At 49.0% G+C, this 25642-nt stretch overlaps 3 protein-coding genes across 8 annotated transcripts in view; 1 reads left to right on the forward strand and 2 right to left on the reverse strand.

The window, feature by feature from the left end:
• On the reverse strand, positions 1 to 16476 carry HDAC3 (histone deacetylase 3). 2 transcript variants are annotated; one of them, XM_030320378.1, is made up of 15 exons: positions 16389 to 16476; positions 14666 to 14748; positions 13193 to 13335; positions 8303 to 8384; positions 8117 to 8173; positions 7941 to 7996; positions 7422 to 7555; positions 6807 to 6887; positions 6359 to 6432; positions 6131 to 6195; positions 4464 to 4553; positions 4279 to 4337; positions 3919 to 3998; positions 3463 to 3620; positions 1 to 655 (listed from the first exon to the last, which is right to left on the reverse strand). In XM_030320378.1, the coding sequence occupies exons 2-15, from the start codon at positions 14732 to 14734 to the stop codon at positions 586 to 588; spliced, it is 1218 nt and encodes a 405-aa protein (XP_030176238.1). In that variant the 5' UTR covers positions 14735 to 14748; positions 16389 to 16476; the 3' UTR covers positions 1 to 585. The 2 variants fall into 2 exon arrangements, with proteins under 2 accessions (XP_030176238.1, XP_030176237.1); XM_030320377.1 differs by lacking the exon at positions 16389 to 16476 and adding an exon at positions 14856 to 14970.
• RELL2 (RELT like 2) lies at positions 15130 to 19271 on the forward strand. Of its 2 annotated transcripts, none has more exons than XM_030320380.1 (8): positions 15130 to 15889; positions 16305 to 16551; positions 16944 to 17009; positions 17136 to 17202; positions 17640 to 17825; positions 18097 to 18472; positions 18600 to 18633; positions 18869 to 19271. In XM_030320380.1, the coding sequence occupies exons 2-7, from the start codon at positions 16368 to 16370 to the stop codon at positions 18630 to 18632; spliced, it is 912 nt and encodes a 303-aa protein (XP_030176240.1). In that variant the 5' UTR covers positions 15130 to 15889; positions 16305 to 16367; the 3' UTR covers position 18633; positions 18869 to 19271. The 2 variants fall into 2 exon arrangements, with proteins under 2 accessions (XP_030176240.1, XP_030176239.1); XM_030320379.1 differs by having other exon boundaries at positions 15131 to 15889; positions 16072 to 16551.
• Positions 17094 to 25642, reverse strand: part of FCHSD1 (FCH and double SH3 domains 1) — a 12241-nt gene continuing 3692 nt past the window's right edge. For 2 of the 4 annotated variants that reach the window (XM_030320376.2, XM_030320375.1), the window contains exons 9-20: positions 25424 to 25546; positions 25163 to 25258; positions 24626 to 24751; positions 24110 to 24214; positions 23760 to 23921; positions 22509 to 22637; positions 22340 to 22423; positions 22043 to 22160; positions 21706 to 21926; positions 20835 to 20922; positions 19907 to 19962; positions 17481 to 19778 (exon numbers count right to left, since the gene is read on the reverse strand). In XM_030320376.2, coding sequence (XP_030176236.1) covers positions 19713 to 19778; positions 19907 to 19962; positions 20835 to 20922; positions 21706 to 21926; positions 22043 to 22160; positions 22340 to 22423; positions 22509 to 22637; positions 23760 to 23921; positions 24110 to 24214; positions 24626 to 24751; positions 25163 to 25258; positions 25424 to 25546 — 1374 coding nt within the window. In that variant the 3' untranslated portion in view covers positions 17481 to 19712. Of the gene's footprint in view, positions 17324 to 17480; positions 19779 to 19906; positions 19963 to 20834; positions 20923 to 21705; positions 21927 to 22042; positions 22161 to 22339; positions 22424 to 22508; positions 22638 to 23759; positions 23922 to 24109; positions 24215 to 24625; positions 24752 to 25162; positions 25259 to 25423; positions 25547 to 25642 lie in introns of those variants that run through there. The other 2 variants (XM_030320373.1, XM_030320374.1) reach the window with 2 other exon arrangements.

Below are 25642 nucleotides of genomic sequence, written 5' to 3' on the forward strand. Positions count from 1 at the left end.
TACAAAAAATACCAACTTGGTTTATTGGATAAAAACAGTGGTAAAATGGACATAAAGCCAAAAGTTAGAAAGAGACATTTTTACATCCTCCCCGGACTCAAAACCATATTTCCCATCATCTGGGGTTAAGATGTTAGAGAGCCAGAAACCCCTAAAATCCCTCACTCTTCACCTGCACTGAAAACAAGGCTTGCTGTAGGGGAAACCAAGAAAGGAGAAAGTCAGAGGCAACTTTACTCCCGTCTAACATCTTCATCCCTGTAAGTCTCTGGGTTGGAGCGAAGCAGGAAAGGAATAAGGGGGCCAAAGTAGCTGGGAACAGCATCTAGGGCCCATTGCCCAAGATGTCCTAGGGGAAGTTATCCTTGTCCCCATCCAATCCCTAATAAGTACCATTGTCAGGCCTTGGGAAATACAGTAAAGGGGATAGTTGGTTCAAAAACCAGGTGTGTTCTCCAAACCCTCCTCCAGCACTGGTAAAGCCCTGAAAGTGACCGTCCAGGGCTGTGGGCGCCACATCTTTTCCCTCCTGCCCAAACAAGAGGTAAAAAGGAATTCCTTGGGATAGAGCAAGCCCAGCTGCTCTTAAATCTCCACGTCGCTTTCCTTGTCATTGTCATGGTCTCCATCATAGAACTCATTGGGTGCCTCTGGCCTGCAAAGCAAGGGAGAGAGGTCAGGGTCCTATTCCCCAAATTCTCATCTTCCCCCACACAGGCACCCTCTCTGGAGCAACGTCTTAGGCCCCTTTTGTCAAGGAACTACTCCTCTCCTGTTGGCAGAGACTGGTAGCGATCCACTCCATCCATTCTTGTAGTCAATAAACATTTACTGAGGGACTACTCTATGCCAGCCACCATCATAAGCCACAGCGATACAGTAGACAATAAGTTCAGTAAAATTTCTGCCTATCCTCAAAACACTTACCAAATAAACAAGACTGACAGTAACTAACAAAGTAAGTAAATAAAGATGATAATTTACCATGGTGGAAAGTGCTCTGAAAAAAAAAAAAAAAGAAATAAAGGGATCTGAATGAGAGTGAAGGGGGGAAAAAGGGTAAACTTCAGGAAGAATTATTACAGACAGCTGTTCTAAGGTAAGACTTCAAATCCGAGAAGGAGCTAGCCAGACAAATATCTGTGGAAGCCCATTTTAAGCTGCAAGAAAACCAAGTACAGTGTTATCAGGTGGAGGGTGACTGATGTATTCCAGTAGGAGCACGGAGGCCAGGATAGTTGGGAGCAGTGTGCAGGGAGGAGAGTAGTTACAGACAAGACCATGGACATAGGCAAACACCAGCACACAGGGCTTTCTAAAGCCCTGGTCAAAGAATGGGGCGTTGTTCTAAGAGCAATGGAAAGGAGAGTGATGAAAGGGATGCGAAAGCAACTCAGTGCCCAGTAAGTACTCAATACCTGTTTCTTTCTTTTTGGAAAACTACTCTCTGAGAGAATATGAGTAACTGAAAACTGAATTACCTTGCCCACACTGATAACTGAGCAAGAAGGGAGAAAGTCGTCAAAGAGAAGCTGGAGAACAAAGTCAGGGAAAGCCCTATCTGCCTGGTAAACAATGTCTCAGTTACCTCTGAGTGCATAAGAGTTAAAGATGTGGGGTCAGAGACTCAGGCTTGACTCTCAGTCCTGATATTTAACTAGCTGTAGGACCTTTGGCAAATTACTTAACCTCTCTGAGCCTCAGATTCCTCCTCAGGTAATTTGAGGATAATCTTTTAGGGTTGTCTGATGACAGTAGAACGATGACATGAAGATACATATGTTTTAATATAAAGCACTTAGGATTGAGTCTGATGCTTAGCAAATCCACAAAAAGTAGTCACTCCTATTACAATTCTGCAAGTGCTATGCAAGCTGGAACTATAGGCATCAAAGAACAGGAACTCGGTGAGTGGTCTCACAGTGAGGTAGGGCTTAGGGCAGGAAGAGGCCTGAGGCTTCTGCTGGCTGTTGAGAGGGGGAAGTATTATACAGAGACTAGGCCCAGACACCAGCCTAGAACCAGAGATGAAAAAGCCAAACTTTGCCAAAAGGAGAAACTTCAAAGCACATTTCTAAGAAAATCAATTCTAGAAGTCAAGCTTCAGAGACCTGGAGAAGTTGACAAGGAGGCGATGCATTCAAAAGGAATCCTTAGGCCAGAGGTTCTGATACCTCCTCAACCAGGAGTGGGAAGAAGAGGGTGTTCATGGAGGAGGAGTAGAGTGGTTCCAAAGGTCCAAGCAGTAAAGCCCAGATCTAAAGGAGAAATCTGAAAGCTGACCTCTAAGAGAAGCAGATTCTGGAAGGGACTGAGAAGGTCATCACACTCAGAGCCAGCTCGAACCTCTAACACTGTGTGGGAGGTGCAGGTAACCAGCTGTGGTTATCCCTCAGTCAAGTAAGGATATCTGTTCTCCATTAAGTGCATCTGTTTCTACACTTCTTGTTTCTGCTGTCTTTTCCCTTCATTTTTCAGAAAAACCTATTCTGGGATTTAAAAAATTTTTTAAAAGCTCTAATCTCTTTTTTTCCCTAACTCAATGCACATGTAAATATTTTAATATGTATCTCAGAAAGATAAAGACTTAAAAAAAGACCTAATATAATTATCACACCTGAAAAAAATGAACAGAGGAAAGATATCAAAGGGTCTTAGAGAGTATATAAGCAATGACCTGTAGAGTTCTGAACCTGGAAGAAGCATGTAAAATGCTGGGAATATTATAAACTGTTATAGATTTTTTTGGAGGGCAATTTGGCAACAAATATAAAAAGTTTTAGTGCACACAGCCTACTGAAACAAGCATACAAAGACGTATATTTGTATAAGGGGGTGCATCACCATATTCTTTGTGATGGTAAAAAAAAAAAAAAGGGAAATAATGTAAATGCCATCAGTGGTACTTAGATTATGCTACACCCACACAGTGCAATATTATATAGCTAATAAAATAATGAAGCAGATCGATACATAATCACATGGAAAGATATGCTGTTTTGTTAAAAAAAAAGGTGTAAATTGTAGAGCAACTTGTATGGAATAATCCAACTTACATTTAAAACCAAAGATGCACAAACTCTGAGAATGAGTGTGTAGGTGTTTGTGTTCATACATGTATGTTGAGTAGTATACTTATAATCTATTGAAAAAGATCTATCTGAAAAAGTAGAAATCAAACTATTAACAGTGGTTACTTGTCAAACTGGTCTGGGACTGTGTGAATGCAAGCTTAACATATTTTGGTGTTGTTTAAAATTTTGACAATAAATTACTTATTTGTGGCATACCCACACACATACACACACACCAAGAGTGTGGAATTGCAACAGACCAAAAAGTAAGTACTAAAGGAGCTAAGCCAGAAGCAATCAAGCTAATGCCTTCCAATTTACTTTTTCCCCTCTTAATTTCCCCCATATGCCTGTTGGAAGCCCCGGCTGTCAAATCACTGCCCCAGACCTGCTATAGTTCTCTTCAGGACCCCTCTCCTCTGCATCAGCCTCGTCAGTCCTGTCATAGGTCAGAAGGTCTGCAGGCACATCATGAATCTGGACGCTAGGTGCATGGTTCAGCATCTTCAAGTTTTCAAAGATTGTCTGGCGGATCTGGTCCAGGTACTGATTTGAGATTTAGAATAGAGAGTGAGTGATTCCCAGAGCACCCACACTTCTAGCTACCTTTCACCCATACCATCCTAGTTCTAATCCCTTTCTGAATCCTAGTTCAAGTACCCACCTGATAAATGTCCCTCCTCCCGACCCCAATTGCCTCTACTTGAACCCAGGCTGTCTCCTAGCTGATAAGAGTTATAGTGACAACTAAGAACTTTCCTCTCTTCTCTGGTTTCTCTGATTTCATCCTGGACCTCTCCTAGGCTCCCCCAACCCTTGTGTTCAGTTTCTCCAAGCTGCTGACCTGGCGTGAGTTCTGATTCTCGATGCGGGTGCTGACATCTGGATGGAGTGTGAAGTCCGGGGCAAAGTACTCGAAGTATTCTAAGCAGGGAAAGGGAGATCAGGAGAGAAGGCATGGCTTAGACAGAGACAGGCAGGTCCTGAGACTTCCCAACCTATCTCCTTCCCATCCAAACCCCCTGCAAAAGAGCTGTCCAATCTTTTCCCTGCTTAGGAGTTCAGTCTGCAGAGCTCCTAGAGTGTCAAATTTCCAACCTGTAATAATAATAAGAAAAAAATTCTGATCTGCCTTCAAACCAGGCTATTCAGGGGTCTTCTGAGAATGGCTTCCTGCTATGGGGTATCATGGGGTGGTTCTTACCACTATAGGGAAGCTCCTCACTAATGGCCTCTTCTACCAGCAGCGATGTTTCATATGTCCTGAAACCAAACAGCAGAGTGGGCTCAGCTGAGCAAGTGGGCTGAAGGGCCCACCTGGCCATCTCTCAGGGAGCCCCCAACTCACAGTGGACAAGGGGGAGGAAGAAAATCAGGGAGCATGCTCACCAGCAGCGGGCAACATTTCGGACAGTATAGCCACCACCACCTAGCACCAGAAGAGGGATATTGAAGCTCTTGACATATTCGACGCATTCCCTGTTAAAAGGAACCAGGGGAATAGCTGGAGGAAGTTCTCAAAAACTCAAAGTGTACATCTCTAGCTACTGCCTGGAAGGAGCACAAGGAAACTAGAAAATGTTCCATATCTTTTTTCTTTAATTTTTTTTTTAACATTTATTCATTTTTGAGAGACAGAGAGAGACAGAGCATGACTGGCGGAGGGGCAGAGAGAGAGGAAGACACAGAATCCAAAGCAGGCTGCAGGCTCTGAGCCGTCAGCACAGAGCCCAACGCAGGGCTCAAACTCACGGACTGTGAGATCATGACCTAAGCCGAAGCAGGACACTTAACTGACTGAGCCACCCCAGCGCCCTGAAAAGGTTCCATATCTTGATCTAGGTAATGAAATTCATTGATTTATACTCTTGAGATATGTGTAATGTATTGCATACATATTGTATCTCAATAAAAATTTAAAAAACAAAGTGCACTCCCACCTCCATCCTGCTCAACACCCACCCTGACACCCTACCTGTTAATCAACTATTCTCATTAATGCACCAATAAGTGCTGTCAGTTCTAGCCTCCAAAATAGAACTCCAATCATGTACGTCTCATTGGTCACCTTCTCCACCTAAACCCAGGCACTGCATCTGCTGCCTGGACGACACCAATGGCTTCCTAGCTGGTCTTCCCACCTCCACTCCTGTCCCCAACCCCCACCCCAATCCTTCCTGCATTCAGCAGTCAGAGCCGTCGCTTTCTCTTTTTATTTTTTTAAATTTTTTTTTTTTTCAACGTTTATTTTATTTTTTGGGACAGAGAGAGACAGAGCATGAACGGGGGAGGGGCAGAGAGAGAGAGGGAGACACAGCATCGGAAACAGGCTCCAGGCTCTGAGCCATCAGCCCAGAGCCCGACGCGGGGCTCGAACTCACGGACCGCGAGATCGTGACCTGGCTGAAGTCGGACGCTTAACCGACTGCGCCACCCAGGCGCCCCTCTTTTTATTTTTTTAATTTTTTCTATGTTTATTTATTTTTGAGAGAGACAGAGACAGAGTGCTAGTTGGGGAGGGGCAGAGAGAGAGGGAGACACAGAATCCAAAGCAGACTCCAGGCTCTGAGCTGTCAGCACAGAGCCTGACAGAGGGCTCGAACTCACGAACCGTGAGATCATGACCTGAGCCGAAGTCGGACACTTAACCGACTGAGCCACCAGGCGCCCCAGAGCAGTCACTTTCAAACCTGAGTTGGATCATGTCACTTCCCTGTTTAAAATCTTCCAGCAGTTTCCCATCATATCTGAAATATAATCCAGACTCCTTACCATGAGGTAAGGGCTCTGTACAACCTTGCCACGGCTGCCTTCGCAGGCCTCAAGCCAAACCACCTCCAGCTTGCTCCCTGTGTTCTTGCCTCACTGTTGTGACTTCATCTCCTCTGCTACACCAGCTCTTCCCTGTCTCAGTGCCTCTGCATGGGCCTTTCTCACTGCATAGGAGTGACTCTCCCTATTCTTCCTACGGCCCATTTGCCACCTACCCCCACTTTGTGTATCAAGGCCCAAAGCCACTTGAAAACCTGGGGGCAGGGAAGGAAGGCAAATCTCACCCATGCCCTCGAATGCTGAGGTTGAAGCAGCCTAGACGATCACAGCCCAGAGAGTCAGCTCCACACTGCAAAAAGCAAAACCCCAGGCAGCTGCAGTGAGATAACCGATCAGAACGTCCCAGATGTCCTTCACTTCCTTTCCCTGACCAACACTGGGGCTCTCCTCCTCCCTGCTTTCTTCCCCTAAGCCCAGGCAAAGCCCTCTTGAGGAGGCACTGACAGTATTACCTGGAGCACAATGCACGTGGGTTGGTAGAAGTCCACTACCTGGTTGATAACCGGCTGGAAAAGGTGCTTGTAACCTGGGAGAGGGCCAAAGATGGGCACCTGGCACCCCAAGGGGATGGGGAGACAGGGAACAAAAGGAAAAAGGGGGTTGAGAGAGCATGTAGCCCAGGAAAAGGGGCAACCCAAAGAACCAAATCACTGGTTCTAAACTTCTGAATGGGGTCCCAGACACCTTTGAGTGACTGATGAAAGCTAATGACCCTTTTCCCAAAAAAATGCACCTACACATAACATGTTGCATACAATTTCCGGGGGGTTCATGGTCCCTCTGAAGGCCATTCATCCTTAAGGACACCTGGCCCAATAGCAGACAATACCAGGCAGAAGAGGTTAATTCAAGGAGAGAAAGAAGAGGTCTAACGTGCAGGGAAAAGACTTCAATACTTACTCTGGTCATCAATGCCATCCCGCAAGGGCACATTTAGACAGTAGTAGCGGCCACTCTCTGCTCCAACTTCATACATGTCACCTATAGGGAAGTGGGGAGTATGGGGTGGGAGCCATCCACAGAGGGCACTCACAACCCAGCTGCTTCAACCCCAACCCGTACCCTGAGGGCCTCTCACTACATCTATGTCCCTCCACCACATACTCCCTAGAGCCACCCCACCTCTCGTGGCTTGCATTTATTCAACAAATAATATTTGTGGGCCTACTATGAGCCAACCTGTGTACTAGGCACAGGGGATCTAGTAGTAAAAAGAACTAAGAAATGAATGAAATCCCACCAAGCTTATATTCTTGGCAGGTGGGCATGATGAGGAGGGACACAGTAAACAAAACAAAACACCGCAATAAATACAAATAGCAGCGAGTGCTCTAAGAGAAGCAAGCACGAGGATGTGACAGAGTAATTGGGAAGGAGGGATTACTTTTAACTGTGGTGGTCAGGAGAGACTTCTCTGAGGAGAGGCCACCTGAGCCGAGACCTGAAGGTTGAGCAGGAGGCCATCACAGTGAAGAGCTGAAGGAGCAAAGGGGACGGTCATCCCTATTCCCATACCTGTGCCAGGAAAGAAGTAGTTTCCATATTTGTGGAAGGAGACTGTCATGACCCGGTCAGTGAGGTAGAAGGCTTCCTGAACTCCATCACCGTGGTGGATGTCAATATCAATGTAGAGCACCCGAGGGTGGTACCTGGGATGACGGCCAAGCCAGGGTCTGAGGTAGAATGGAACTCCAGCAAGAAAACCATCCAACCCACTCCTCCCAAAACAAGGTCTGGAATTACGAAGAGTCTGCTTCAGCCCAAATCCGCTGAAACCTAATGCCATCCCTAAGGGCAACCCTGGGGCTCCAGCCTGGAGGCAGGGACAGGAGAGGGATGTGCAGAGAAGACTGAAATGTGAGCAGGCAGCAGGGAGTTTCCAGCAACACACAGAGGACGTAGTCTGAGCAAAGCATTATGAACTGTGGAGAAGCTACTATGGGGGTGGAGGCCGGGGTCAGGGCCAGTGCCATCTGAGAGACCTCCTCACCCACAGGTCTCACAAGTCCCTCCAACTCCTCCCAGGCTACTTACTTGAGCAGCTCCAGGATGCCAATCACAATGTCATTGACATAGCAGAAGCCAGAGGCCTATAGTGAGACAGTGGTCTTACAAAGAGAGGAACGACTCCTCTACCCAGCTGCCCCCTACTGTCATCCTGACCACCTACTTAGGGCAGTCATTGTCTCCCCCATCATCTCCTCACTCACCTCAAATTTCTTGGCATGGTGCAGACCACCAGCCCAGTTAATGGCAATATCACAGATCTGAAAGACAAACACCCAACTCACAGTCCTCCTTGTCCATCCCCAAAGCTGGAAGCTCAGGCTCAGGGTTAAGGCCTTGAGTGAAAGGACCCATAGGAAAGGGAGAACAGGACTCAGGGCCATGGTCACCTTGTTGTTCAGCTGGGTTGCTCCTTGCAGAGATGCGCCTGTGTAACGCGAACAGAACTCAAAGAGCCCGGGAAACACTGGGCTGCAGGGAAGAGAAGCGAGTCAGAGCTCTTTATTTCCAACCAGGTCCTTCCTACACCTCTCCCCTAACTCCAAACCCCTCCAACCTCCATTCTTTAATAACCTTCTCCCCACACCCTATGCACCCAGGTTATGTGCAAATTTATTCAACGAATATTTTGGACCAAACCATGTACCAAGCCCTGTGCAAGTCACTGGATGGAAGTAAAAAAACATTTAACTCTGTCAGGGAGTTTGCATCCTGGCTGGGGAGAAAAGTAGGCAGCTTCTAGGTACTTAAGCAACACACCAAAAAGGAAATAAATTAAGAGAGAACATAAACTTTGTTATTCTTAAAAGATTCTTTTATGCATATCAGATTTTAACACAATGTTCAATAATATTCTTTAGAATCACACATTTTTTTTTTAATTTTTTTTTCAACGTTTTTTTATTTATTTTTGGGACAGAGAGAGACAGAGCATGAACAGGGGAGGGACAGAGAGAGAGGGGGACACAGAATCGGAAACAGGCTCCAGGCTCCGAGCCATCAGCCCAGAGCCTGACGCGGGGCTCGAACTCACGGACTGCGAGATCGTGACCTGGCTGAAGTCAGACGCTTAACCGACTGCGCCACCCAGGCGCCCCTAGAATCACACATTTTTAAGAAAAAACTGTATTCCCATATACAGTTTAAGGATAAGGATAACCCACAGAAAGTAATAAGGATAAACTATAGAAAGTCTTTAACAAAGCGTGTGGTACCTAGTACTCCAGAAGTTGATGTTAATTATAATTATTACCTTCTTTTTTTTATAAAAAGGAGAGGCTTAAAACCAGATACAAAACATTATATATTATATGGCTCCATTTATATAACACTCTGGAAAAGGCAAAATATAGGGACAGACCTCAGATCAGTAGTTACCTGGAGCTAAGCTGGAAAGAAGAGACTGACTGTAAGAGTGTAAGAGCCCTTTGTGGAATAATAGAAATAATCTATACCTTGATACACACTGTTAAAACTCTCAGAATTACAAGCCTAAAAAGGGTGAGTTTTAGGGGCACATGGGTGGCTCAGTCAGTTAAGCATCTGCCTCTTGATTTCTGCTCAGGTCATGATCTCACAATTCGGGAGACCAAGCCCCACATCAGGTTCTATGCTGACAGCACAGAGACTGCCTGGGATTCTCTCTATCTGCCCCTCCCCTACTCTACCCAAAATAAATAAATAAAAAATTTTTAAAAAGTGTTAATTTTACTGTATGCAAATTTACCTTCATAAACTTGACTTATAAAAAAGGAAAGGATTAAAAGACCCCTCCCTAGTTTTAGTTCTCAAAAAATAATCGTTCAGCTGATACATTTGACTACAAAAAAGAGAGGTGTAGGGAGTTTTATAATTTCTCAAAGGTTCTGGGAAGAATTAACAATTGATACCTAGAAAACTAAGCAAATGAAAAAACAATGTGATTATCGACTCCTGGAAAAACAAAAAGGTGTACAAATAGAAAAATTAAATCATACTATACTATCTGGCTCTCTAGTAAGTGAATTTTTCAAAGTTATAACGATGTAAACATAGAATACTTATTTAATAAAAATAGTGATATATTGTGAAGGTGGAAGGGAAGGGGAAGCTAGGGTGATGGTATGAGGAGACTAAATGCTCATTTCCCATACTAAGGGCTTAACAGAAAACACTTTAAGTTGTAAAGTGAAAAAATAGCAATACAAGCACATTACAACAGGCAGTATAATATGGTAGCACGATTTAAGAGACAAATTCTGGAGCCAGATTACCTAGGTTCAAGCTTTGACTCTTCAACACTTGGTAATGATCACATTGGACAAGCTATTTAAAGTTTCTGGGCCTGAGGCGCCTGGGTGGCTCAGTCCATTAAGTACCCAACTCTTGATTTGATTTCAGTTCAGGTTCATGATCTCACACTCTCTATCTCCCTCAATCTCTGTCCCTCCCCCACGCATGTAGGCTCTGGCTCTTTCCTCTCTAAACTAATTAATTATTAATTAAATTTAAATAAATAAAGTTTCTGTGCCTAAGTGTCCTCATCTGTAAAAAGGAGACAATAGCAGACCCTGGTTCACAGAGATTGATGAGATTAAATGAGCTAATGCCTGTGAAGCATTTAGGATAGTACCTGACACAAAGAGGGCATTACTTAAGTATTAGAGATTATTAGGAACAGTAGTAGATTAATATCAGTGCTTTGAAATCCAAAGGTAAATATCAGAAGAAATAGCTAAGGACCTGAAAGTGGCTGCCACTGGGGAGAGGGATTTTATGGGTGGGAGGGATAGATCTGGGACTGTTTTTTTTTTTTTTTTCCCATTAAAAGCCTTGCAGTATAATTGGGTTTTTTATAGTACATTAATTTGAAAACCATCAAAATTAATTAATTAATTCCCAATTAATTAAAAGGGAAAATCCCTGATTCTCATCTGAAATACACACATAGGGGGGCGCCTGGGTGGCGCAGTCGGTTAAGCGTCCGACTTCAGCCAGGTCACGATCTCGCGGTCCGCGAGTTCGAGCCCCGCGTCGGGCTCTGGGCTGATGGCTCAGAGCCTGGAGCCTGCTTCCGATTCTGTGTCTCCCTCTCTCTCTCTGCCCCTCCCCCGTTCATGCTCTGTCTCTCTCTGTCTCAAAAATAAATAAAACGTTAAAAAAAAAAAAAAAAAAAAAAGTGAAATACACACATAGGTGTGAGTGTAGCTTAAGTTTGACAGCACAACCGAGGCAGTGCAAAGGGCCCAGTGGTAGGTACTATTCCCTAACTGCACAGAGAGCAGTTACAGAGCCCCAGCTGTGGCCTGAGGGTGACTGCATTCTGACACCTGTAAAGTTAGCTCAGAACCAACAGCAGCAGCAATAAAAAATACCAAGGAAGCTCCCAAGACAGCATGCGATGAAACACCAAAAGACGAGGGCAGTGTGTACAGGACAGAACTTTGTGCCTCGTGTGGTCAAGAAAGTCTTCATGGTATGAAACTTCATGGTGGTGTGAAGACCAGGAAGGCCTTGGAGAGGTTGAAAGAGGAGCAAAGGGCATTCCAGAAAGGAATCCAATGCAAGCAGGGACATGAGGGTAAGCCTGGGAAGGTGGTCAATGCCAGCCTAAGGACTTGGTTTCCATCTTCCAGCCCAGAGTGCTTCCACTGGCAACACCTTTTGGGGAACACTGAAGTGTTTGAAAACCCGGGCTTTGGATCTGAATCCTGCCACTTTCACTGACCAGTTTTGTGACTCGGGCTAGTTACGTAAATCTCCTCAAATTTTGGTATCCTTATGCCTAACTTAAAAGGACTACAACATCTCACTGTTGACGTGAGAATTAAGTGGATGTACCAGCAAACCTGAGCATAGCAGAGTAAGCACTCAATAAACAGTAGCTGTTGTAGGAAACTACAGATCAACAGCCTGGTTTCCTCAAGAAATAAATTCAAAGTAGAGAAGGAAACACTACAGATTAAAAGTCTTAAGAAATGTTATCAACCAAATACAATCAACTGCAAGAAAGAAAAGTTTAGGAGACAGTTGGAGAAATCTGAATACTGACTGCATATATGATGATATTGAGGAATTACTGCTAATATTTTAGGAGTGATAATCACAATGTGTATGGGGGGGGGGGTTGTTCTCTTTTGTTTTTAATTTTTAGAGTTAGGGAGAGACAGCAGGAGTTGAGGCAGAGAGAGAATCTTAAGCAGCCTCCATGCTCAGTGAGGAGCCTGGCATGGGGCTTGATCCCAAGACCCTGGGATCATGACCTGAGCTAATAACAAGAGTTGGATGCTCAACTGACTGAGCCACCCATACACTCAAGCATGTACAGTTCTTTTTTAAGAGTATCATTTGGAGATACACAATAAAGTATTTACATGTCGTTTCAAAAATGTTAGGTTTGCTTTAAAATGATCTGCAATGCAGATGAAGTAAGATTGGTCATTTGTTTATAAGTGTTGCAGATGGTGATGGATATAGGGGAGTTTACAGTACTATTCTTTCGAAATGTTTGAAATTTTCCTAATAAAAAGTTTAAAAATAAATTGAGCAATGGTAACTGTTATGACTATTACATTTTCATGAATATATACAAGAATGCAAGCAAGGATCATGGCTTATCTTTGTTATCCACTCCCTTCCCCAAAGGACCTAACTCTGAGTCTTGTTTGTATGAAAAGCTCAATGTAAACCTCTCTCAGGGTAAATCACTCTCTTAACTTTTAAAACACTTTGATAATTTCTGTCTACTCTAAGGGTAAGAGCCTCAATTAATAATAGGGCTATTTACCATTTAAAGGTTCTAAGCATCTCTTTAGCCTTGATTCCGATTACTCTTTCCTTCATAAAATGTGGTTGACCTTTTTTGTTTCTCAAATGAGTGGCATACCACACTTGCACAAACCCTCAGCACAGATTGTCCCTGATACCCAATGACATTCCTGCCTCAACTTGTGTCCTCCCAACCACCTTTCACCTAATTACTTCCTATTCTTTCTTCAGATCTCCTTAACCTCCGTTACTTCCCCTAGAAAGCCTCCACTGACAACCCCATACCCATGACAGGTAATTCTCCCAAGTATACACTCTCACAGTTGGCCATGTACCTCTCCTTCACAGGACTTAGCACAGGGCCTGGCCTAAGGCAAACAACCAATAAATATTTGTTGAAAAAAACCAAATGAGTAAATGATGAGTCACTGACAAATAGGACCCTTTTCATATGTTCCCACTGCTGCCAGGAGACCTCATTCAAGCATTCTCCTTGAAATGGCTGGCATTAAAAACCCCAGGCCTCCCCTCACCAGTCATCGCCCACGTTGAAGGCATTAAGGCTCTTGGTGAAGCCTTGCATATTGGTGGGGCTGACTCTCTGCAAGAAGTCGATGTAGTCCTCAGAGTGAAAGCGGCACATGTCATGCTGGGAAGCCTGGTACGGCTTGAAGACCTCGGGATGGAAAACAAGGTGAATGGAGGCAAGGTCAGTCCCATTCATTGGGCTGAGACTGCCCACACTGACCCCAGCCCCGCGGAGTGTCCAAAAGCACACACAGCAGTGGTCCTATCACTGCTGCAATCCTTGCTATTATATGAAACAAACATCAGTAAAGATGAGAGGCTCTGATTAGCCAGGTGGGGTACTATGATCAAACCTTCTAAAGACCAGTGGGCTTGCCTTCTTCCCACTTCCAGCCCAATCTTTCCCACCTTCTCAACCTTGAGCCCTGATCCATTGCACTTTTCCTTGGACCTCCTAGTTTTGATTCTTTCCATACTCATCTCCTCCCCTTGGCTCTGATGCCATCCTTTCTCTCCTTGGAGATCTTAATTTTGGAGTTAAATAATACAGGATTTGTGACAACCTTCTAATTAAAAACCAAAGTGCCAAGGTGCTAAGCCAGAGATTTATTATCTTTTGAGGGGTTCACACAGTTCTTTAGAAACTAGGCTAGAACAAAAAGTTTCTCTCCCCAGAAAATGCACACAGGTACATACCAGCAAACAATTTCAAAGGATTCATAGAATCATGCACTAACATCACCTCAGTCTTTTCTATAACCATTTCACTTTTCTGTGCCTCAGCACAAACAGTGGGCAACACTCATTCACACTGTTGTCCAATTCCCCTTGTGACCCAAGAGGGCTAAACTTAACTGCTATAATCGCCTATCACAACTATAAAATCCAAGCTGGGGATTATCTGTCCCCATGTGCATATCTGGGAGATGGGAGCAATTAAGTAGAACTGTGTGGGGGTATTCTAAGTTCATAAGGAAATACCCACGACATCTCTTCTCTTTCACACACACATAGGTATTTGCGCACAGGCCTGCGGAGTCCTCCCTGGAGCTCTAGCTCCTTAGAGGCACAGAGAGGTTGCGGAGAAGGGGTGGGAACCGGTGGGAACACTTCACATCCAGATACAGTGATCCAGCCCCCTCTCTCTTTCTTGAAGCCACAGCACTGCCCACACCCTAAGATGCTGAAAAGGAAAACATCTGCCTTTAAACCAGCCCCACTCCACCCTAACCATAGGCCAGAGGTTGGTCCACTTGAGGTCAAAGGTTAGCGATCTAAGATGAAGAAGTAACTCCCATTAAGTCGGTGGATCCACCCACCAACACTACGCACAAGGTGGGTGTTCCTGACTCCTGAAATCCAGCCTCCGCCCCATCCCAAGGGTAGGTCGCACCCCGTATTTTCAGTGCAGCCCACCTATCCTAGGGCCGCCCAGCTCGCCCCCACCCTCAAAACCCAACAGCGATGTTGGGACTCACGATCATCTTCTTATAGAGACCGTAGTGCAGGACCAGACTATGGGTCAATGCCAAGCGATGGGGCTTCATAGGGTGCCCTGCCCCTGGGGGTGGGAAAAGAGTTCGTCAGTACCCTTCGCTGGAGTTGTAATCCCCCCGCCTCTTAACTTCCGCGTCCCGAAACCCCTCGCGTACCACCTTGTTCCCTCACCGTAGTGGAAGTTGCCCACGTCAGGGTCGTAGAAATAGGCCACGGTCTTGGCCATGGTGCCGGCGGGACCAGGCCCCGTGCCTCTGCCGCCCGCCCGGCTGCCTGCCCCACCCCCCACTCGTACGTGCTGCGCAAGCACGCAGCCTGCCTCTGCGGAACCGGGAAATCCAGGTCCCGCCTCCCGACCACGCCCCCTGCGGAGTTCCTCCCCTCGCTTGGCTAGCCCTTCTAGGTTCTGGAGCGTGAGCTTCTGGACTTTGCGGAGGACGCGTAGCATCGGTCCTAGGATGCTAGGGTCATTTCCTTCCGGGCGGGGGCCAAATCCTCGGGAAGCTGAGCCATCTCGTCCAGCCACCTGCCCCAAACGGGGCTCAGGCCGTGGTCACCAGTCTAGGAGACTCCGGAGAACCAGCCACGCTGTCCCTCTTGGGTGGAGAAAGCCAGCTTTCCCCGGCCCACTGGGAAGATTCCTGACTATCCACTCGGCTGAGGCATCTGAGGGCCGGAGCCGCGCCCGGCGTGCGGGATAGACCCGTGAAGAGCACTCTCGTCTGACTGCCTGTGCTCCCCGCCCGGACCCAGGCTCGGCGCCGCACACTCCCCCCGCGGAGGGGGGACGGCGCAGTCACGCGCGCACCACACTTGCGCTCACAAGCGCGCAAGGCTCTAGCTCTCCGCCCCGCACACCTGCGCTCCGCCCCCTGGTCCTGGGCTGGCGACTGGCGAAGGCATTTGGGAACCTAGGGAGGCTGCGGCAGCGCCCCCACCCTTATCTCCTTCCCCTTCCCACAGTCGGAGTTGTCCGAAGCCTGCCGCCGCTCCCAACCAGCCCGCATCCCTCTTCATCCTTCCCTCCCCCCGCCTGCCGCGGCACCGGTATCTGCAGCCGCAGCCCGGAGCCGGTGAGGCGGCGAAGGGGGGAGGGGGAGGAAGCAAGGGATGAGCGCCGGGAGGGCGTCGGGGGCCCTGAGCCGGACTAGGACGCCCCTGGAGCAGGAACCCGAGCTGGAGCCGGAGCCAGAACCAAACCACCGGTACCGAGTGGGCCAGGTGGCCTGGATGGGAGGAACCCAAAGGGGTGGCATTGTGCGGAATACCCGCAGGGGAGGGGGCTGCAGAGGCCTGGCTCAGGCCAGCGCGGAGGAGGTGCGGACGCTGACTCAGGCGCGATTCTTAAGCCGACCGCCTGAGAATTCCGTCCCATCTCGCTCTGCAGTGTCCTTGGGAGGGACGGAAGCGCAGGACAAGCTGGAAAGGGGAACGCTCTGGGCGTCGGGGAAGCAGGATCAGGGTCGCGGAAGAGGGCTTGCGCATCCGCCGTCTGGCACCCCGGCCCCGGACCAGCACCCCTGACACGGACAGCTCCTTGGTTGGGTAGGGGGGTGGGGCCGGACCTCCGAGGCTTGTCAGTTTCGGATCCTGAGGACCGAATTCCTATCCCTCCCCCAGTCCCTAGCTGCAGCCCCCTAACCCCAGGAGGCGCCCTGGCCCGCGCTCGCCCCCCAGGGCCTCATGTCGGAACCACAGCCTGACCTGGAACCGCCCCAACATGGGCTGTACATGCTCTTCCTGCTTGTGCTGGTCTTCTTCCTCATGGGCCTCGTAGGCTTCATGATCTGCCACGTGCTCAAGAAGAAGGGCTACCGCTGCCGCACGTCGAGGGGCTCGGAGCCTGACGATGCCCAGCTCCAGCCCCGTGAGTGAGGAGCCTAGAACCTGGCTCAGTCACCTTTCTCCCATACCCTTCACCCCACACCTCTTTCTGCCTTCCTGGCCAAGAGACCCAGGCCAAACCCTTACCATGCCTTCAGGGAGGCTTAATGATGCTTTCTTGAGTTTGCAAGTGGATGACACCATCCTGAAAGCAAGGCTAGAAAAGGCAGGATGGGTGGGAAGGGCTCACTGTTGGTAGTCTTGGGCTCCCACTTACCTTTCCCATCTTTACTGCCCTGACCCCTGAAATGCTAACATGCAGCATGATGGCAAACAAAAGGATAGATCTTGAGCAATAAGCCACAGAAGCCACCAGGTAATGTCCACGCAAAGCTGACTCATTTCCTGCTTCCTTGCTAACCTCTCATGCTTCAGCTGAGGACGATGACATGAATGAGGACACAGTAGAGAGGATTGTTCGCTGCATCATCCAAAATGAAGGTGGGTGTAGTCTGGCCCTTTGCTGTCCCTGCCCCGCAACCCCCCCCCCCCCACCCAGTCCCCACTCAATTTTCTCTTGCCCTGACCTCCACCTCCACTGACTCCCTCTTTTCCTTCTCCTCTCAGCCAATGCTGAGGCCTTGAAGGAGATGCTGGGGGACAGTGAAGGAGAAGGGACAGTGCAGCTGTCCAGGTGAGCTGGAAACAAGGGCCAGCATGACTTAGCTTGCCTTGGAGAGTACCCTCTCCTCCAGCACAATCCTTTCCCAGTGTCTTCGCATGTTTGGGGTGGGGGGAACGCAAAGGTGGCTAACCTATAGGAAGAAAGAAGTTTTGTAGGAATCTGAGTTCCTTCAAATTATACTTCCATCTGGATGTCATCAAGCCTAACCTTTATCCTTTGTGCCACTCTTTTGGGTTAAACATTGCCCGCTTTCAGCAAACAACCCTGGGAGGGAGAACACATGATCATTAACGTCTTAATATTGTGTTTATTAGATAAATACAATAGTGTTGGGGCCTGGGGAAGGTGAGGCATCTGATGTTTTAAGAAGCGAAAAGGACAGGAGCAAATGGAAGAGGAAAGGAAATGGTAATGTCACTCCTGTTCCCCTCTTCCCTATTGTCCAGCGTGGATGCTACCTCCAGCCTGCAGGACGGAACCCCCTCCCATCATCACACAGTGCATCTGGGGTCTGCTGCCCCTTGCATCCACTGTAGCCGCAACAAGAGGCCCCCACTTGTCCGTCAGGGACGCTCCAAGGAAGGAAAGAGCCGCCCCCGGCCTGGGGAGACCACTGTGTTCTCTGTGGGCAGGTGGGGATAGAAAGCCCCAGGGAAAGGGAGTTTGAGGTGGGAGCCCCAATGATCAGGCACCTCATTCCAAAGGTGGTCCCCAGCTCTGTTCTCCTAGACTGTGAACTACAGCAGGAGTCAGGCTACACAGTATGCCCCACCATCTGGGGGAGGTCTCCCCTGTCCTAGGCCAGAAGGAAGTGGCCAGGAAACCCAGGATGTCCCTGGCTAAAGGGAAGCTGAGCAGCCTCTGAGTTATGGTCCTAAGCCCCAGTGTTCTCTCCCTTCCCAGGTTCCGGGTGACACACATAGAGAAGCGCTATGGACTACATGAGCATCGTGATGGCTCTCCCACAGACAGGAGCTGGGGGTCTGGTGGAGGGCAGGACATAGGGGGTAGTCAGGGGTCTGGGGGAGGGCATCCCAGGGCAGGGACACCTGCTATTGAGAGCCTGCCCCCTGAGAGGCCACAGCCCCTGGCCCTCGCCAGTCCCTTGGTGCAGAATGGAGGACTCAGGGACAGTAGCTTAGTCCCTTGTACACTTGAGGGCAACCCTAGAGCCTCTGCAGAGTCAGTGCTAGGGGCTGGAGGGAAGGGCCCAAGCCCAGGACTGGCCAGTCGAGAGGCAATTGGACAGCCAAGCAAACTGGACACCACAGATCACCAGGTATGAAGACATGGGCAGGGCTATGGTGGGCTCAGCTCTTATTGCCTCCTACCCTGGATTGAAGGGGAGGTGGCCCTGATATGACCCACATCCTGTTCTCCCATTGTTGACCACTTCTCTCTCACAGGTGTCTGCACCACGAGGAGCAGGGGGTGTGTGAGGTGAGTCTGCCTGGGCCCCAAGTCAGATAATCTCATCCTCCCACTCTCTACTTAAACCACCTAAGCCCATTGGCTCTCTGCACTCCCAGGCTTGGCCTTTGCTACACATTCTTTGGTTTAGTGGTGGGGAGTGGGCATGTGCCCCAGGAGGTAGGGAAGGTCCTGTAGCCCCTGGGTAAAAGCTGAGACACAGCTTGAATAGGAAGCAACACTGTTACCCTTCCTCTCCTCCAAGCCTCCTTCTTCAATGTACTGATGGACTACCGGCTGGCAGGGCCGGGGGTGGGTGGGCATGAAGGCCCTCCTTTCCACTGGACAGCACTGCCCTCAGCTGAGGAACCAGCTCTACTTCCATCTGGAGTTGCATGGTCTCAGTCTGGGGGACCTCGGGAGAAGTCTCCCCACCCCTATCCCTCAGTCTCTTTCACTTCCCCTGCCTGCCAACAGGCCGCCTGACCCCTTCCCCATCACCTCGCTCCATTTGCTAGAGCGTGGCAGCTGGGAGCAGGCCCCTGCCCTTGGTGGGCCCCTAAAGCAATAGCACCATAGGCCCCCTGCCCTCTTGGCACAAGAGGCCCAGGCCCTGGCTTGGGCTTAGTGCCCTTTATTCACTGTCAATAAATCCGCTCAGACCATTACAGCTGTTTTGCATACTGGCTCCAGCTCCTTTTGACAGGCTTGCCCCTGTTCCAGCCCCCAAACCCAGTGGCCATGGCATCTGGAGTGGGGTGGGTCACAGAGCCAGGGTGGAGACACAGATGGGCTGGAGCCACTCAAGACTTTGGAGAATTGGTTCCAGCCCCACAGATTTCTAGATATTTAACCCACTTAGAGATGGGGTGGTGGCAGAAGAAAAAGGGGGAGTTCCAGCCCTAGAAATAACAGGAGGACAATCGGGAGGGGAGTGAGTTCCAACCTCCAAAAAGGGGGAGAAGAAAAGTTTCTATTCCTGGAGGTGAGAGTAGAGATGGGGGAGACTCCAGCTTTTGGCTTGGTCACTTCAGATCATTGAGGGGGTGGTCTCTGACATCATGGAAATAGGGACAGCAGCATCACTGGGGAACAGCAGTCCCCTGGCTTCAGGTGAGAGGATCTGGGTGGCCAGGATCCGGGGCTTTAGCTGGTGGGGGAGGTGGTGGACGCATCTGTAGGGAACACACAGTCAGTGCTCCAGAAGCGTCCATTGGGGATATCCCTGTCCATTTCGTCAAACCCCTAGACAAAACAGGACAAGTTGCAATGACACAATCTCCTCCAGGGGAGGGGCCCTTACCGGCCTGAGTCGAGGTGCCATCATGTCCAGGGGTCCAGGACATTCCAGGTCTTGGTCTGCAAACAAGAACCACAAGTCAGTCTTCAGGCTTTATTTTGTTCACTGCTGCATCTCCAGCATTTACGACAGTGGTACTCTCTAAGTATTTGTTGCATTAATGAATAGTCACTAATCGGAGCCATAAAATACATCATTACATCCATCCTCAACATTTATTTGGCACCTGCTGTATAATCAGCCCTGTGCAAGGTATCAGAGAGGGGAAGATGGAATTCACAGCACTCCCACTCCCAATGGCCATGCCAGGAACCTAAGAGTGAAAAACCAACAAACAAAATGAATAAGTGCTAAATCATTCCAAGTGAACTACAGGTATAGGAAATACAGAATATGCTCACAGGGATCTCTGGAATCAACGAGGGAAGCTCCATGAAGAAAATAGAAGTGCCAGAAGGTTTTAGAAAAGGTAGACATCCCAAGAAAGAAAATGATGATACACACTAAGACGTTTGTAGGATTCAAGAACATTAGAGGCAGAGAATGCATACTGGGAAAACACTGGGAGAAGCTGGCTAATTTGTCAAATAATAATCATGAGAAAACAGCTACCAAGTGCATGAGTGTTATGTGCCAGACACAATGCTAGGTCCATCTTTCTAACTCTCACAAGAACTCAGTGAAGTAGGGACCTTTCTCCTCACTCTATAAAGGCCCAGGCAGGTTACACATCACTCCTGAAACCACACATTGGCAAGTCACAGGCAAAGTCTGAACATGCACCTGCCTCCAAAGCCCAAGTTCTTCTCCCCATCATGCTTCTGTGAGCCTGAGGGAGGAGGTTCCTGAGGGCAGGCAGAGAAGTCAAGTATAACCTTGCTCCTTCTTCCTGTCTCTTCCACTCCCAGGGCCTCCAATGCCCTCTACTCACCCACAGGCAGCACAGGTGCAGGGGCTCCATCCAAGGCACAGGTGGGCACAGGAGGTGAGAAGCTGGGAGGAGAAGGGGATGGCAGCACCTGGGAAGAAGGGGCACACAGAGTTATTCCTGGCATATGGGAAAGTTTCATTAACTTTTTTTCTCACCTTGTCTTCAATGCCTGTCCCATCACTTCTCAATTTGGAGAGCCACCAAATGCTTATATCCAGGTGGGGGCTTAGCTGATAATACACTTCAATAACCAATATGTACTGACACTTAACTATATCCCAGACACTCTGCTGACACTTCATATACACTAATTAATTCATTCCTCACCACCATCCCATGAAGTAGGGATTTTTATGTTTTCTATGTTAGAGGTCAGACTCAGATTAAGCTATCTATCCAAAAGCATGGAGCCAGTTAGTGGTCAAGTCCCAACTAGAACTGGTCTCCTGACTACCACGCCAAGGCTTTTCCTTGTAACAACAGGTACCATATATTAAAGAACCTCCTGTGGGTCACTGTGCTGGGGGCTTTACCTCCATTATCTCTAATCATGACAAGTGGGCTGCTGACACAGGTATTATTACCCTGTTTTACATGTGAAGACAAAAGCACAGAGGTTATATCACTGCCCAAGGTAATGCAGTAGGAATGAACTCAGATGTACCTAGCAGTGAAGTAAGACTATCAAACTCTAATGAAGACAGTTTGGGTTTCCTTCTTCTCTGCCCAGCCAAACTCCTTTGGGAGACCCAAGCCACTATAGGAGGTAAACCCGGAGAAGGGAGGGGGCATTAAGATGAATATGGGGCCTCACTGGAGTGGGAGGGTCAACCCAGAGGTGTCTGGGGATCCAGGGAGAAGAAAGCCTCACCTGTTCAGGGTCTGAGAGTTCATGGGGCCCTGGGGGGCCAAGAAGCTCCTCCACTAGCAGGGAGGGGAAGACCCCAACATGGCCTCCAAATTCTCCCCTCCAGAAGCCGTCATCCACTCCATCCTGGGCCCTGGGCAGCAGGCGGATAAGTGCCCCCTCGGGGAAGCTCAGTTCCTCTGCACTCTGTCCCGTGTAGCTGTATAGGGCACGGGCCAGGAAAGCTGCAGAAGCCCAGGAGAGATGCTGAGGGAAGTTGATGGACGGTAGTGCCCCCAGGACTATGATATCCCAGGGCCACAAACACTTGCTCCCCAGACCCAGAATTTCCCATTCTCACCTGTGGGCTCTGCCCCTGAGGGGTTGTCGCTGTCATGGCCACTCTCAGGGAAGGAGAGGTCCGGGAAGTTGAGATACCGCTCAGGGACAAAGCCTACCTCGCCGTGCTGGTTTCGAGCCTGTTCACCCAGCAATGTGAACAGATAGCAGACTTGCCTCAGCAGCCCATAGCCCTAGCCCTCCTCCTTAGGCTTCTAGCTTTGTCTGGCTGGATCCTTGCAAGCCACAGAGAAGACCTTCCCACTGCACCCTCCCCACCTGCCCACCACCGGGATCAGGATCTAAGGTCCATACCCACCTTGACCCATTCATCAGCATCTCCCTCTTCTATGACCTCCAGCCACTCGCCCTCTGTGATGGTCAGCTCATCCTCACGCCCTGCCTGTGCCCCACAAGGAAGGATTCAGGACTTGGCTGTCTCCCATCCCCACCTGTCGGAGGTCACCACCCCCATGCCCACCTGATACCTGATAGCCAAACACCACATGTGCAGGGCAGGGAAGGGGCCTAGTGGCCAAGACTGTGGGGGCAGGCTCCTCAAAGAGCTCCCCTGTCTCCTCACATTCCTCAAAGTCCGAGAGCTCAGCATCCTCAGCCTGGAGGGGGCAGACAACAGACATCATAGGGGGGCCCCACACTCTCAAGCACCCATTTCATCTCCCACTCCTCCACTCTATTCTTTTTTTTTTTTTTTTAATTTTTTTTTCAACGTTTTTTATTTATTTTTGGGACAGAGAGAGACAGAGCATGAACGGGGGAGGGGCAGAGAGAGAGGGAGACACAGAATGGGAAACAGGCTCCAGGCTCTGAGCCATCAGCCCAGAGCCCGACGCGGGGCTCGAACTCACGGACCGCGAGATCGTGACCTGGCTGAAGTCGGACGCTTAACCGACTGCGCCACCCAGGCGCCCCAGCCCTCCACTCTATTCTTAAAGAACACTGGCAGATCATTCCCCAAGGTGGCATCCCCCCCATCTGTTCACCATGTATCAAAAGCAAAATCAACACAAGCAGGGTAACACCAACCACCACAGAATTAGTCCTGAGTGCTTACTCTGTGCCAGGTACAACACCAAACATCTTATGTATATCACCATTTTATCTCCATAATGACCCGGTGATATTCTGCCTAACTGAAGACCTCGTTTTACTTGGGAGGAAACTGAGGCTCAGAAAGGTTAGGTCACTTTCTAAGGTCACACAGCTAATAAGTAGAGTGGCTGGTATTTGAACCACTTATAATCTGTACTTAGAGCTTAGTTCATAACCACCATCCTATACAAGTAAAACCTTAGATTGTGATTAAGTTGCTCTGTGAGTGTTCTGCACGAAGAGCAAATATTTCTAATATATTTTAACTTGATAAATGAGCGATGTCTTGCGATATGAGTATTATGTGATGCTGAATGTCACATGATCACAACTGAGCCAATGGTTCTTGAAATTCACTTTGATATACAAGTGTTTTGGATTACAAGCACGTTTCCGGAACGAATTATGCTCGCAAACCAAGGTTTTACTGTACTCGTGACAAAAGTTCACTGACACTCTATGCTACAAACTATGCAAAAAATTATACTTATTTCATTCATGCCTCACGACAACCTCTTTGACTTAGGTACTGTCATGATCCCCATTTTACAGGGTCTTCCCTCCACTGGGGAGTTCTACCCTTTACCTTCCTGGGTGTGTATGAGTATGGAGCGAAGGGTGCTCACCGTAGGAGACAGGTCCCTCTGGGACAGTCGGGCCTCACTGAGCCGTCGCTCCTGCTCCACCTCATCCTGGGCCTGGGTCATGGCTGGTTTCAGCCAGCGCTGCACATCTAGGCCAGCTCCTTGTAGCAGGGCCAGCCGAGCAGCCCCCTTCACCTGGCTCACCTGGCATTAGGAAGAGAGATCAATCAAGGCTATGGCTGGGCCTACCTTTGGGAGGTGGGTGGAGCCTCCCCAAGTTTGTCCACCTTCTACCTCCTGCCACCCACTCCCCACCATCCAGAGAGAGTGGAGGAGAGTGTTGTGTAAGGGGGTGGGATCTCAGTGGCCCTAGCCACAGGGCTACATCTCACCTGTGCCCGCCGAATGCTCTCCCTCACTTCCTGCAGCCGCTGTTCTATGCCTGGAGCCTCCCGCTCTGGAGCCTGCTGTCGCCTCTGCTCCAGCCGCTGCAGCACCTGGTTGGGAAGGCAGAGGACAGGGGTGGGTAGAAATACTACGGGAGACAACTTACTATGGACATGGCACTTTGCTACTTGCTTCACATGTATTATGTCATTTAATTTTCCCTATGAGGTGGCTATTATTATTAACCCCACTCTAATAATAAGGAAACTGAGGTCCAGAGAGGTTGGTTAAGTCACTCCCTCACTCTGGGTTACATAACTAGGAAACAAGAGAGCAGGATTTGAACCCAGGTGGGTCTAACTCCAAAACCAGTGCTCTTAACTACTGTGCCACACTGTTGGCTTAATATACCTTTCCCTCCCCCCCTGCCTGCAGCCCTATGACATTCCCATTGATTCCAGGGTTCCCATCTCTCAGCTCTTCCTGCCCACCCATGATACCTGCACCCCCCCCCACCTCACCCGATGCCCATGGTTCTGGATCTTGTAGTCTCGGGCGGCTCGGCTCGTCCAGCGCTGAACCTCTTTCTCCAGGCTACTGTCCCCAGCCATGCCTCCTGCGTCCCCCTCCAGCTCCAAGGCACACACCTGCATGAACAATGAACACAGGTGCTGTGAGGAGGACCTGATATTGCTCCTTCACTACAGTCTCCTCCTTTTTTCTTCTTTCTGTCCTGACCTCCAGGGACAAAGAGGTGAGGGCACACACCTATGTATATAGACAGAGGTGTGCCTTCCTGTGGACACAGAGACACAGAGAGTCCCCAAAATGGGATCTGGGTTGAGGGATAGAGATAGAACGATGAGGATAGTGCAGTCAAGGACCGGAAAGGTGGAATAAAATATGTTTATTTGTGTCCTGGTGGGAAGGAGGTGAACTAGAGTTCTGAAGCCACATAACAGTCACCAAGTCATTATCAGGACAAGGATGATGAGGGAGGAGGCCTAAACCACAGTCCCCTTTACATGTGGTTTGGTTCCAATGAACAGTAGTCTCACCTGATCAGTCCCTGCAGGCTGAAACTCCTGAGGTGGTGTGGGCGAAAATACTCCAGGCTCCTGAAGAAAAAGCTTCAAATCTTGCTCCCAGCTTACCTGGGGGGTTGTAAAAGGTCAAAGTAGGCACTCACTGGTTACCTCTCTAAGCCTGTCCCCAGCCCCTCTTGGAAGAAAGAAGGCAGATAATGCAGTGGGTGGTCTGTACTGAAAGAGCAGGGTAAAGAGGATCTCTGGGGAGGTCTTACAGGGCACAGCCCTCACCTGGGAGGTTGCCTGTGCTCCATGGCGGGCATGCTCCAGGGCCATCTCTGCAGCTTCCAGCTCAGTGCGGCTTAGCAAGGTCAGGGGGTCCCTCAAGTGTTCCAAGAGCTCGCTGACCAGGGCCTAGAGAGAACCCTGAGATAATGACACTACCCTTCCCCCAGCATCTACTGCAAAGTAGGCTCTCTGCCCAGGTTTAGATTGGTATGGGCATGAGGA

This window comes from Lynx canadensis, chromosome A1, assembly GCF_007474595.2.
Source record: "Lynx canadensis isolate LIC74 chromosome A1, mLynCan4.pri.v2, whole genome shotgun sequence".
NCBI classification, from domain to species: domain Eukaryota; kingdom Metazoa; phylum Chordata; class Mammalia; order Carnivora; family Felidae; genus Lynx; species Lynx canadensis.